The following is a 14,860-nucleotide window of genomic DNA, read 5'->3' on the forward strand; positions in this document are numbered from 1 at the left end:
TGGCTGCGTTTTGGGTTTTGCGAAATCCCACCGTATAAATTCCAGCGTGCACAATGTGTCGCATCGGTGACCCGAATTAATCGAACGAACTCAGTGTGATATTGTAGACACGTAATATTGGTCTGCATTCGATAACGTAACGATTTGAATTTCAGCGATTTCCAGTCTTCAAAGAGAATTCGTATTAATATCCTAGAATATAATGAATATTAATATTTTCAAGAATCATATATGGGAAAAATTCAGTTCCTGCAATTAAATAGGGAATATATGAAAACTCGGTGAAGAGAAATGTTATCTCTATTACCGTGATTGAGAATACTCAGTGTGAAAATTGTGTGTGTGTGTGTGTGTGAGTGAATTAAGTAATTACTACTTTTATTACACAAAATAGTGTATCATACAGCTATAGAAAACTTCATTTTAATTATAACTAATTACACGATAGAAAATATTAAGAGGAAATATCGAGACGCTCGAAAATCTACTTGGTTGCTTTTAAATCATATTTTTCTTTTCATTAACCGTAATATTTTTCCAATTTGAATAAAAATCGTAGACTAGTTTTGAAAGAAACATTTTGCAACTTTTCGCATTGTTTCTTTCACAATAAGTATACAAATTAAACACTTTATTAACTTGCTCCGGTCTCCGTACGGAACATAAAGATTTCCGTAGGAGATTTCTATTCAGTCAATTGTTCTCAGTTATTTCAGTTATCCGAGTTTTAATATAGCTCAATGTGCAGACCAATATTTCCGGTCGCGATAACAGAGATATCATTTCTCGAGTCTGATTTCTCCCATTCAGTTACATAGACTGAGATTTTTTCCGTGTATTTGCACTATATATCGTAGATTTATAAATCTTAATAGGTAAGGCGCGAGACAAATGGAAAATTTGTGTGATTTTTATTCCATTCGCGGCCACTTTTACGCCCGGTACGTGACACGCGTGTAGCTTCCGTTTTTGGCACACTTCCGGTCTTAAATCCGTAATTGCTGACCGACTTGAGGGTTTCAATGACGGTGAATTTCACAGGAGAGAAACAAAGAATAAACAAACGTAAATCTCTGCCTATTTGGAAAGGAAGAAAATTTATAAGGATTTTCAGTTTTTGTTCCACATGGAACATGTAGTCAACATGCAGTCACTTTAATTCGACTACCTTTCCAGTTTGCCTTTTAAATTTACTGTATTACTTGAGAGATGCTTTATTGTGTTATCTTCGCGACACATAATTGTCATAAATCGTGTTTCGAGGATTTTGTCTTGATTCTTAACCGTCAAAAGTATCCGGCGGTCTCGACGAGAGGAATTGCAGCGATAATATCGCGAGAAATACAGTCGGTTTGTAACGTACGTCGTGGGTCGCTCTTGCACGATGATAATTGCTACAAAAAGATCAACGCTGCTTTCTTTCTCCCTCTTTCTCTCGACGAGACACAGGTCAGATCGTTTCAAGACGAGCGATTCGCTACTCTTTCTTGCAATTATCGAGACGATACGCGCCTCACTCACAATTCGCACGAGATTCCGCTGATTCACATCGTTTCTCGTTTTAACTTACGTTTCACGGCGGACAGATCCAGGAAATTCGGTCTGTTCCGTCTCCTCGACCGGGGACTGGCGCAGATCGCATCCATTTTTAAAATCTTCCCCGTTTCTTGTAGATGGAACTTGGTGCTGATGTTTTCAAAGGATATAGCATCGAAGAAAACGTGTCTTTACTACCTTTCTCTCTTTTTCTCTCTCTCTCTTTGTCGCACGCAAATTAATTTTTCAGCAGCCGGAAGCAAACATCGAACGATTCCCGGCGCTAAAATCGCCTGGTATATTCCTTGCACATTTTTCTAACACGTTTTTCCTCGTGGTATCGAGAGACTTCCTCTCTCCCACTCACAGCGACACGAGGATGAGTCCGCGAACGACGACGAACGACTGTCCGATAGTGTCTGCCTCGAGAGGATATCGTACCGTTTATTTCGAGGCCCCACCCGCGCGCATTGTTTTCACGCTTAGCCACGGCGAGGTGAATTAGGCGATGCCCATAATTTTCCTCTGACGTGCGGCGCATACGAAGTCTCGGCTTCTCCATTCGAATCGTCCGATCTCCGCCGACTACGTCAAACAATGACGGTATTATTATACAACCGACCGCGGCCAGCCGACCGACCGAAACTGGCAACGGACTTAATTAGATACCTCCATAATTATGTCTTGTCTGCGTAATTTATTTGCGTTGCCTCTCTGTAGGTGTTTGTCTCTTTCTCTTTCAAGATACTTTTTATTTATTTACGTTTTATTGTCATATTTCATAAAATATAATATTCCTTTTTCTCTCGAGTCGTAAACTCGGATACCTCAAAGTTCAACTCAATTGAGAGATTTTCACGAATGAAGTTGGCAAACTTCTATTCGCAGACCATACGAACGCGCCGAAGGGAAGTAAGTTATCAAGTGATCGATTTATTACAATTTTAAGTACCGACGCGGTAGTTTGTCTGGTTATCGAATTGGTAGGTAAGGAAGATAGTTTGCGTCAATATGACGGTACCTCAACTTCATTCACATTCGAGTCGTATTGTTGGTTTTGCATTTGATTAACATATCGCGTATCCTGCACCGGGTGCATCGGAATGATAGCTGACGTCTTCAGAAAGAATTCGTGAAAGACGTATCGCAAATTTGCGGGGGAATAAATAACGTCGTACATTCTTTTTCTTTTATTGTCACATTAATACACGGGAAAAGAATCTCAGTATACGGACGAAACAACTCCGTTAGTGTAACTGAATTTTCTACCTAATTTGCTACTTAAGAACCAGACGAAAATTCGTGCGTGAAGTTTCTACTCAATCAATTGCTCCCAGTTATCTCTTTCGACGAGTTTTAATATAGTTCAACCTTTTCAGTAGCGATAACAAAGGTATTTTTTGTCACTGAAATATTTCTTCAGTTACACGACTAAAATGTTTGTCTATGTACATATAACTGAATAGGAACTAAACGAAATTTTCATGATAAGAAATGATATCTTTGTTATCACGATCGAAAATACTTGTTTATATATGCTGCAATCGAGTTTCTGTTTGGTCTCTATCAACAAAAAATCTATTTATACTAATAGAGTTACTTTTTCGTGTATAAATAGTATCTTCTGCGTAACATATATGAAATTTCGGAAAATTACATTATTCTATATAATTAATTTATAATATTTATACTTTTAATTATAATTATTATGATAATAAAATTTAACATACATTTCTTCAAATATCGTAAATTTTTGTTATAAAACTTTTTGGGGTAAAGTTCTTTGCAAAATCGCTTTATTATACTCGTTTCCTCATAATTGGCTAATTAATTTTATTATTATGAGCGGAATACGTGAGTTCGTTCCGAAAAATAATTACCGAAATACTCGGCGCTCCGTTTGGCGTAATAATCCTCAGCTTTTATCTTCATTTTCATCTGCCTTTTGCGATCAAATAAATCAATACACCGATCGAGCTCATTCGCACATTTCCATTCACTAAAAAGGAAATGAAATTATTAACCGTGTCTGAAACAAATGATCACACGATACACGATCCGACTCGACGACGTGATGTTCTCGCGTCAAGGACGAAAATTAAAGCCGGCATAATTTTGGCGAGTTTAGATATCGCAAGCACGTCGAAACGATTTCCGCGTAACAATGCGAAATATATTCTTTCCGCAACTGGCGCATCGCAAATTGGATTCGCCAAAATAATGCCAGTTTTAATTATTGTTTAAGGAATTTGATGGGGGAAAAGTACACGAGCCTAGCGAGGATAAAACCGATCTCCAACGTGACGCGCGACGCTACTGAACGGACATTCGCGTCCGCTTCTCGTGTCTGCATCGCGGCGTGCTTCTCGGCGCAAGCGCAACGCATGCGATGAGAAATTCTCTGGATCCACGTGGCGATCCATCGATCTTGAACTTTATTAACGCACGAAATATGTTTTCAGCGAAATTCGAAAGACAAATTTTATTTGCATCATTTCCGGGTGAAAAAGCTAATGAAAAAAAGGAAGGAGGAAATGTTCGAAGTTTCATGTCGATCGTCGTTGTCGATCTCACGTCATTCGCTCGTATTGCGACTTATTTTACGCTCGTTATGTTTGAAGAAATGTGGCGCGCATGATGAATAAGCGAGAAAATATAGCGTTGGTGAAACTTGCTTTCAAAGGATTGCCGCACGGAATTCCGCAAGATAATTCGCATTATCGCACACTGATAAGGATGTGCCAACTGATATATCCCAAGAGTCGTACCTCCGTTATTTCAAACTCTATATCAGATTATGCCTAAAATCTAATTCGTTCTTCCTCTATTTAGATCAACGCAATACTGCATTATCAATCATTCATTATTCAAACTACGCGTTTATATTTAACGTGCGATTTCGCTCGTTAATTCGAGCAACGTTCGTCCGCGAGGGGGCCGAGAAACATAGAGAACGGAATCACTCCCGAGGTCTTTATCGTCCGTTTACGCTCGATTCATAATTTCCTAAAAGTGGAGACGCAAAACAGGGCTCCCATTCACAGACGAATTGAAATTCCGTTGGCGCGACTCGACTTTTAAAAGGCGCCGGTCAGTTGTCGGACCCTTTCACTTCTGTCACTCCTAAATCGCTTATCGGTCTAATAAATGCTTGACCGTGTGTATAATATTGATCACTTTTTCGTAGAAAAATTTGATAGAAGCGATACCAAGACAGAAGGAGCGGTTATTCAAGAGACTTTACTTCCATGAAAGCGGAAAGATTGAAAAATAAAGAGAAAAGATTTCATTGGAGCGTTTTGCGTTAATCATCGACGGAAGGAACGTTCGAATTACTCGTTTTCAAATTCGCGTCTCAGAGTCACGAGAGATGAGCGTTAGCTGCTCGTTAGCGAAGGAGCACCTGTCGTAACTGTCGCGCGTCTGAAATGCGGCGAAACCGCGACACGATGTTCGAAGTAGCGTGATAGCAACGCGTCCGCTTCTAGGTCGACGTATAAACGTCGCGCGCATATCTAGCCGCGGTTGTTACAGAAATTGGGCTGCTTCAATTAGCCAGATCAGAAGAGAAGACTGAGTCACTCGGTCGGGGGACCGGCGAGAGAATAATAACCGTCTTGAGGTCCACGAGAGAGCGGTTCCTCGTATCTTACACTCGAGATCGTCTCTGCCCTGCACTCGCTTCCGCTCCGATGCGATCCGTTGGCGTACCGTGATTCTAACCCGACTCCTATGTTAAGCCTTTAATCCTATAAAACAGTAGGAGCTAAGATAACAAAACAGATTCCGGAGTCGAAATTTTAGACCTATCTTAAATCTTTAATTTCGCGACATAGTAGGGTCTAAGATAGCAAGATAGATTCAATGTCGTATTTAAATAAAAGAAATATTGCAATTAAAAGATTAATTTTCATGAGAAAAAGAAAAAAAGAGAAAAGAATAAGAAGAGCGAGGCGGATAGCGCGGAAACGTCGAGCGGATGCGAAATCATCGTTTGCGCACATACGCCGACGCGCTCGCGGTCGTGTATAACCGTGGCATTCGGATCACGCATACATGCGCGCGTCATTTATAAATTTCTCGGAGGGACAGAGGACGATAAGTCTCGGCGGCGTTTATAGGTTCTCCGCTTTCTCAGAAATCACGACTGACAAGAGAATCGTCGGCCGTTATGGGGAATAATGACCGATAAAATTTTCTCGTCGGAACGTGGCGTTCACACACGCTCGCATCCAGGCGGGGACCATTCTCGGCGACGTCTGCGGCGAGCGTTCGGGAGCAATCTCGCTCGTTGAGAGAAGTATCTTTCTACATGTGGGAAAAATCACGGCTCGAACGTCACGAGAAACGAGAATGCCGCGCATCCATTTGCCGTCAGTCCCGGAGGATGTCTTCCTGTAATCAACTCATGGGATTTTCGAGAGAGATCTAGTCGCGGGCTGTCTTTAACAATTCTCCCTACAGAGACTTAATCTTTTGTTAGCCGGTCGGTCCGGCACCTGAAACAATGATGCAGCGAAACAGCCGCGGAGAAATAGAATTGTTATACCCGGTAAGAGGATTTGATTTTTCTCATTGTGCTTTCCTTGGCGTGCCCCATCTGATGTCACGGCTTATTTGTAGAATATTTTAAGGATTTACTTGAGCTTCCCCTTCTCTGCCCTCTTGGCCTCTCGGCCTCTCCCGGGGAACGGAGATTTCCCGCACGTTACCGGGTGTAAACAGTGTTAGAGGTGATGCAAGGTGAATAAATTCTTCGGCAACGTCGAATGTTGTTTCAGAGGTGGAATCTCGTTAGGAATGGTTTTAGAGTCTTGCTTCTCTTCTTTCTTCCCTTCTTCTTCCTCCCCCCTTTTTTTAAGACGGAATATGAGAAGCGTGTAAGGATACACATGACTCAAAGATACAACCGCCGCGCTCGCGAGAAGGTACGCGCGCTGCGTGAAATCTCCCCTCAAAGCAAATAGTGTGTCTTCCTATCTGGTCGGGTGCGTGTCTTATTTTAAGCTAGAAAAAGTATAAATACGTGTTCCGTCCATTGCCCTGATCCTCTTTTTATACTTTCGGCGATCTGATGGAAAACAGTCGCGTGCGATGTCGAACTCGATCAGCTCTCAGTGTACACCCGCGGTCGGTGATTTCCGTCGGAATGTACAAAACACCAGGAGAAAGCACATTTCCGCAAAAATGTTCTCTTTTATTAATCTAATTACTATCTGGAACGACGAAAGGTTAATTAACAACGGGACCTGACGCCTTACGGTCACAGGTTCCCTACAAAAATAGCCGACGGGGAAGCGATCGAGATTATCTCGTTTACTTCGAGCACCGGTTCATGAATCCGCAGGGAAAAAGCACGACGAAACTACTCGCCATTATTTAATTATATAGTTAAGACCGTGCATCGTGCATATACATTTATAGCCGTCGCGCGTGAATGTGTGCACGCACCCGCAGGGGGATACGCAATACATGCGCGCGTCGTATTGCCGATGCACCTCGTAAACAACTTTATTTATGAAGCAATGGCTCATGCTTCTCTCTGATCCTGCGACACGTGAAATGTAACGCGCAGACATTTTCCATGAAATTTTCTTCGGTGTCGCGCAAAAATATTCCTCACGTTTTTTTCATAAGGTAGCGTAAAATGAATTTTTCTAGAATTCGTTGAATTATACGTAGATTTAAATATGATCTAATTGTTGGCGCAATTATAAGTAAATTGACATTCGGAGGCTGAGATATTCGCAATTAAAGATGACACTTTTTATACGTATTCCTTCAGATTGATGTCCTATTTTTAACATCTATTTTTCATTTCTTCCAAACCACTTTAGAAACAATTTAGAATTTTGTTAAAAAACTATTGTAATATTAATATTCAGACTAATATAAAGACATTATATAAAAATTTCTGAATTATTGACCATTTTATCTTAAAAATACAGCGGTGCAAAGTTCATAACTTATAGTAAAACTCGAAATACATACATATACACGTATTTAAACACTTTTATATACTTCTTTCTATTATATGTGTATCTCTATTGAATCGAACTAATGCATAAAAATGGTATTAATAAAAAAAAAAAGAGAGAGGAATAATATTTTCGTATTTGTAATATTGTGCATATATGTTTATCTCCACTTGCTTCAAATTAAAATGAATTATTTAAGTAGTGAGATAAAAATATAGGAACGTAATTTTGCCTGATAAGTGCTAAATTTATAAGCGGCCCCCTTGATGCGCCACTAAAAATACTCTGCGATACAACTCTACCTTAACTCTTTCTGGCAGGGTTGGCGCTTTATTTTCCAAATGTTCCGCACTCCGGGAAACATCGCGAATCGATTCGATAGCAAATATAATTCGTTCGACTATTCGCGGACTCGCGGCGCGGGATCGATGTGCGAGCGGGAGTTATCGGCGAATAACGGCGGACGCGCGAGACTTTCGGTTCGCTGGATAAATCGCAGTTACCGGACATCGCGTATTGACCAATCAAAGCTCGTTTATGTACTTGATGGTCGTTCCAACTCTGATCGCGCCTCTCGAATCCCTTTTCAAGCACGAATCTAAATTGACGTTTCAAATAAAGCCGGCGCAACGTGTATTCCCGGTGGAGAAATTTTCAGTACCGCCTTCCCGATCTGCAAAGCGCGTTCCACTATCGACCTCTCGATATCGGTCCTTAAAACCCCTGCATAGCTTCCGATACATGTGTACGTGTGCGAGCATGCGCATGTGTGAGTGTGTGCGGTTTCTATTTCTCCATGTAAAATAGCGGCGCCGAGTATACATTGCGCTTTGAACTTCCATGCAACGTTACGTCAGTCAGTAAAATAGAATACGTGTTACCGCCAATTTGTTAATACAGCTCGCGAAATTATTTATTTATCGATGTCGAGTTAATGAGAACACATGTGTGCGACAAGTGTTCGTCGAATTTAACGAAATAACGCGATACGTCTGGTAAAGTGCGAATGATTGGCGGTGGTGAGCTTTCGAACGGTTTTACGGAGAAGCCGCGTAGTTTCACGCACGTTGGTCTCTGGACAAAATCTCGTGAGCGAGATGTTTATAGCGCACGCGCGCGAAAACATTGAAGCGAAAATAGCCCTATACCTGTCCTCCGGATGTTTGCGCCATACTTGGAACGACGATGACGACGATTTCGCGCACACCCCGTCGCCATGAAGAAATCCGGCAACAAAAGCCGAACGGAGTGCGAAACCGTGGCGCAGGTGCGAGTGGAACACGCTTCGACATGCAGAGCTGGGCATTAATTGCTGCTAATTACACCGAGGCGATTCCTGCGGTTTAATTAACGCGATTTTCGAACTCGCGCGTCTCGAGAAGTAAGGGGGTAATTAAGGAAGATTAATTCCCCGAAGATGTATCATCCGAGTTTTTATTATCGGCACACGCACGCGGCAGAAAGAAAGGTCAAGCGTGGATAAAAATAAAGATAAAAGCAGATGCGAAGAGAGAATCTCGCTTGAGATCGCGACGCGACGTTGTGTATCGTCAAAATACGTTGCCAACTCGTTGCTTTATTACAAAAACGCCGGCCGGGCTTGTTTTAACGCTTCGATGAGAGCGAGCGAAAGATTTAATCTCTATATATTATAATTGTGTCTATTATTATTAATTAAATTAATTGAGGCTAGTCTCCTCCCCCTGTCCTCCCCCTTCTCACTACCGTCGTATCGAATTCAGCGCCGAAAGTTGATTTACCGTCGTGCCGTGAGAGCTCGATGTCGCGACGTCTCATGGTAACTAACTGTCAGCGCCGGAAGCGCCGGATTCGTGCTGGAGTAACACCAGGAAGTACAACCGGTAAATAATATGAGGATGGAATCGAATGCAGGCGGAATGCTTAATCTCGCGGTTATTGACCTCCGCCTTCCAATAGATTTATGTGGCTCGATCTATCGCTCTCGACGCACGCTCGTTTTGTTTGTCTCTATCGCCACGACGTTTGTTCCTTTGACGGGCGATACGAATTTTCAATTCTCGCGAGTTAATACCTCGCACAATAACCTTTTTTTTTTTTTTACATAAAACTCTGTCAGTCAACTCTTTTCATCGGTCTTTTTCCGCTTTCAATATCTCTTTTTACATTTCAGTGACGTTTTCCGATATGTCTGTTTCTCTTTGTAAAATCCCCGACATTAGGGAAATTTGTCATATAAATTCGGCGTGTTGAAATTCAAGAGTGAGTGAAACATCAAATTACTAGTTCTGGCGAAGGTAGGTCCATTTGTGAAAATAACCGACGAGTGGAACGCGATTATTCATTCGGACCTATTTTTTCTCGGGTTAGAGAGGAAAAAAAGTTTACGGCACGAGGGAGCGTATTCTTTCGATGCGTCTGTAGGATGTGTGAGAGTTCCTACACGACCTCGTGTCAACATATGGACGGATATTTCCGTTTCGTGCTGGCGCAGCGACACGCTGTGCGACGTGTGCAACGGAAGGCACGTGAAAACACACTGGCATTCTACAAACGAAACCAAAACCACGCGAGCACGTTCGGGTATCTGCTTTTCCGCAGCACGCGCGATAACGTTTACATCGCAAATAAATAGCTCTTAAAGAGAGGAAGAGAGTGAATGAGAGACAGACAGAAAAAGAGAGAGAGAGGAAAAATGCGAATTCTCTGAAACAATTTCGCGAATAAATATGAAAACCCCGAGCGAAAAATCATCGAAACCGTGTGCGTGTTGTCGCTGAAATGCGTCGTTAAAAAGAAACGACATTCGACTTGAAATCTGACGGAGTGGCCACGTGGAAATTTCTCCGCTGCGATCGGATGCGCTGATTTGACCCAATTACTAAATCAATTAATCGAGATAAAGAAAATAATTGCTCGGTATAAGATAGATTCCTGCGTTATTTATTTTTACATACTTTATTACACGAACGGCCAGCGGCGCAAATGGAATCGCTATTTCTTTTTCGCGGTCCTGCTGCGTGAGTTTCTGCAATTCATTTCCGGCTGTAATTAAATAGCGGCCGGATGCTGGCCGAGGTCGTGTTTTCGCGTGTAAAAAACACGCACGGCACGATCTAACTTCGTCCATTTGACTTTCTTGATTGAGATCCCGCGATAGCTCGTGCATGTGCATGTTTTCACAGACATTTTCTGTGCGCGACATAATTGAGATGTTAATTCTTACAGGGTGAAAATGAATTTAATTTCGTTTAATTTCATGCTTTACTCTCCGTCTCTTTCTCTCTCCCTGTAACTTTAGACTTTCTTTGTGTAATTTTCTCTCTCTCTCTCTTTCTCTCTCTTTCTTTCTCGTTTTGTAACTTTAAAACTGCCCGAGCCTCGACTTTCCCCGTACGAGGGGAAATTAATTTTACACATGTCGGCGAGTCCTCCGTTGTCCGTGTAATCGCTCACGTAACGTCGTAAATTTCATAGTGTTATGGCCGCTCGTCGACCGACGCAATCGGCCATCGGAAAGCGGCAAAGTCGTTCGCCGAATACTAAAGGTTGTGAACTTCCGGACCGGATTTCAGTCGACCTATGGTGAGCGTGAGCGTTTACCTGCTAACCGGGATTTTATCTCTTACGTGATCGCGAGATCGCCGGATATCCTTTACGGGTTATTTATCTTAAAATCTAATTCGAATTTCAAAGACGATCGCGCCCGTGTGCGCGAGTAGAATAAATTAATCAAAATGAAGCAATTATTATGGCGGTATCTGTCGCGATCTGTTCCTGCACGATGTGCGTAGAAGGGATTAATGGCATCGACCATTTTTGTCACGACATGAAAGAGAGCATCGTCGCATAATAGAGCGAAACGTCCAAATTTGTGGCCAAGATCCTATTTCGCCAACTTCATAATTATAAAAATTGTTGACATACTTAAATAATTTAAGTTAATTTATGCCCGATTTTTACAATGGTAAATTCAATTGTGCAAACTATTTCCGTTTCCCTGTAGAAAACTCTGATCAAAATATAAATAATGTCACATAAAATATTTCTGCGTACATACGTATGATATCAACGATGGATCTATCTTTGGTGGACTCGAAAAAGTTTGGCCGAGTTAACGGCAGTGAAAATACTTCATTTTTAGATGTAAATGATAAAAATAGTCGTAAATTTTTGGGTGGCTTTAGTTTTCTTTCTAAATGCCTCTGAAAGTTGGGCAATTTTTCAGGAAACACGTAATATTTAACGGGCATAAATTATGAATCCTGCCAAATTCTGCTAAGTTTCTATGCTCATGATATACTTTGCATGATACTTGAACAGATCCAAAAGAGATCAACTGCGCATGTGCTATTTTAAATTAACTATGACGTTGTATTTATCAAAATTTTGGGAAACAATATTGAAAAATTATAAATCTTAACATTTTTTCCTCATATTGAACCACTACTTTTTTCTCTCAAGTCCAAGAAGAACTTTCTGCTTTTTACACAGAGACGCTTAGTTTCCCTTCGTACAAAAGCTGTCCATTGAATGTGGACCATCGTGCGACACCTCCTACAACGTCACTTCGCATCATTATGATTGAAGGGTCCGAAAGCGACCCGAAAGTGTCGCGTGAACAGAAATTGGAGAACAATCGATGCCAGGGTGCTGCGATCGAAATTGTGTCACAGTGCCTTCGTCTTTTATAACGCACGGTCGTGGCGCACGCGTGATTTGCGCCTCATGCGGGCGTGCGACAGACGGGACGTGGGAATGCGAGAACTCTCCACTCGAGTGTGCCGTCCTCTCGCCATAGAAATAATAATCATCGTCTTCAATGAGAGGAGGGAATTTGCGCGGCTCTGCGATTTCCGCGGTCTCTTTTTTGTCGTGCCGAAATTCAGACGCGGATTGGAAAAGTCTTACTTGCGATGAGGTATAAACAATGTTATGTAATTTAAAAAAAGTTCATTTTTCTTCATTTTTTCGTGGAAAGAAATCGAAAAAAATTGCGAAAGAATGAAAAAAATTCGCCGTTTATTTTCCGAGCCTATAAAACTGTAAAAAATTGGAAAATATATAAATAAAACAAAATCAAAGAAAATGAGAAAGGATGGTAGGCTCGTTTGATTTGGGAAAGTAACGTGACTAAATGACAAACGTTTCGACAAAAATCGTTGAAAAAGTGAAGAAACTCACCCTTGTTGGACGAGTTCTTGTGCCTTCTGCGCCTGGTCCTGGCGCAGGCTACGGGTCCTTCTTCGTTGCAAGGACCGCCATCGGTATCGTCGACCGAAGCGGCCGCCGCGTCTGTTTCCAGCGCGTTTCTGGATCCTGTCGTTTGTTGTCGTACCATAGTCGCGGCGTTACCAGATGAGGCTGTTTCTTTTCCGAGGAAAGTGCCGATCGAGTGCCTTCTTCGGCAAATTGTGGTCGAGCCGGCCGCTGGTAACGTGGACGAAAGATTGTAATACCTAGAAAGGATTCCAGGCTAGGATTTATTGTTCAGCGCGATCCTTTTCCTTTTTGGAGGAAACACGTTGAGAGTGAGTGGCGGATAATAATGCGGCTAAAAGACAATTTTTTCACTAACCTTGCATCGTTAGCACTGAGGAAAACCTCCGCAGTGTCATCGTCATCGTCGTCGTCGTCGTTGTTATTGTTGCCGTTGCCGTCAACGTCGCTATTACGATCCTTGGAATTGCCCGTCAAACCGCAGTAGACCATGTCGTTGGATAAAAGTTCGCTCGCGGATTTCAGGACTCTTCTGCCTCGGCTAGGTCGATGTCGGTCTTTCTCGGAATGCGAGTGCGACCTACATCAATATAACAATTAACATACTCTCTTAATAACAGAAAGCGCGAAGATCGAATCGAGCTGACGAGTTCCAAGTTCGATTAACAAACTTGCGATTAATAAACGCGGTAATCCACGTACAAACGCAACGTTAATTTTTTTTTTTTAATTTCAATCACAACATCAAAGAGATTCGGATCAGGCTGCTTTCGATCTTCTTGCTGAAGAGCGGTGCTTACCTGTGAGGCAAATATGGCGACGGTGGCGCGACGTCGGACGGCCTCGGGTCGCCCTTGAGGAACTTCTGGGTCCTCTCATGATCCGCGTTCGCGCTCACGGACCTGAAGAGGTTACGGAAGCTTCTCCTCTTGCCACATCCCGGCTGCACCGCGCCGTTCTGCGACAACATCGGCGCACGCTCCTCCGTCGGCGTGGACGCGCCCGACGCGTTGCCGCGAGCCTCGTGATGCGTCAAGACGCCGGACGTGGATTCCGCGAGGGCGGCATTTTGAGAGGTCGCAGCGCCCATCCTGTTGTTGGGTCTTCTCCGGAACAACGAGGTGAGGCCGTGGCCCCTGGTTGACGTCGCCGTCGTCGTTCTCGCCGACGACGACGACGACGCCGCCTCGCCGGACAGCGAGAAGTACGACGGATTATCTGTGAACATGCGGATCGGATGGTCGCAGTTCGTAAACTGAACTCGCAGCAGAGAGACCTTTGTCTCTGGGATTTAGCGAGGAGCTAGCGAGTGTTTATATGTTCGCGACCTTCGCGCAAGTCTTTGGCGTAAACACCAATACGAGGCGGGTCTGCGGGTCGGCAAATCAGGCGAAATTGTGCGGATTTCCACGATAAGTCCATTGTTAACGCTTACGGCGTCACTCAAAAGCAGGTAAACGGGTCAGTTCCTTTCGCAAGAGCTTCCGTTTTTTTCTTCCCTTCTTTCACCGAATTCGAACCCTGATTGTGTCAAGCAGACGAATGTGAGGCGAGATTCGAATTGCCTACTTCGGAACTCGAGATATTAAGGTCCTAGTGTAGTTTGCATGTTTCCTCGGCACGAACCGTGCTACGTCGTGCGCAGCACCCCGGCGATACACACGTGGTCGGAACGCGTCAGCACGCCCGTCGAATACGGAATGAGGTGTCCCTCTCTCGAGACGACGTCGACGTCGACGTCGTCGACGGCCGCTCTTCTCACGGTTTGAGCCCACGACCACGACTAGACCAATAGAGAGTCCACCTGCGACTGTGGGAGCCGCAGTTACGTACGTTCATGGGACACCATGAACGAGCCTCACTACGATGGGTCTGATCAGTGGGGGGTGGACCGGACCGGACGTTGCTTTGTTCCCCCACTCGCTAAACTGGCAGGAATACGCGGTAGCTACACCGGAAATGCACCACCGCGATTCACGATCCTCCACGCCGTTATTCCACGCAGAGAACGAGAAGGAAGGGAGGGAGGGAGGGAGAGAGAAAGAGAGAGAGAGAGAAGTGTTTATTCAAAGTTCCCTCAAGAACATGACAAAAAAAGTACATATTATCAGTAATAAAGAAAATGCATTGCAAAACAAAATAAACAA

At 43.2% G+C, this 14,860-nt stretch overlaps 1 protein-coding gene across 8 annotated transcripts in view; it reads right to left on the reverse strand.

Moving 5' to 3' along the window:
* Positions 1 to 14,860, reverse strand: part of LOC106751295 (phosphoinositide 3-kinase adapter protein 1) — a 75,128-nt gene that overhangs the window by 11,751 nt on the left and 48,517 nt on the right. For 4 of the 8 annotated variants that reach the window (XM_014632159.1, XM_014632156.1, XM_014632158.1 and 1 more), the window contains 3 exons: positions 13,514 to 13,931; positions 13,072 to 13,293; positions 12,678 to 12,952 (listed from right to left, as the gene is read on the reverse strand). In XM_014632159.1, the coding sequence (XP_014487645.1) occupies positions 12,678 to 12,952; positions 13,072 to 13,293; positions 13,514 to 13,931 (915 nt within the window). Of the gene's footprint in view, positions 1 to 1,570; positions 2,100 to 3,416; positions 3,566 to 3,803; positions 5,266 to 12,677; positions 12,953 to 13,071; positions 13,294 to 13,513; positions 13,932 to 14,860 lie in introns of those variants that run through there. The other 4 variants (XM_014632162.1, XM_014632160.1, XM_014632164.1 and 1 more) reach the window with 4 other exon arrangements.

Source organism: Dinoponera quadriceps, unplaced genomic scaffold, assembly GCF_001313825.1.
Source record: "Dinoponera quadriceps isolate SergipeBrazil2010 unplaced genomic scaffold, ASM131382v1 scaffold10866, whole genome shotgun sequence".
In the NCBI taxonomy this organism is placed as follows: Eukaryota; Metazoa; Arthropoda; class Insecta; order Hymenoptera; family Formicidae; genus Dinoponera; species Dinoponera quadriceps.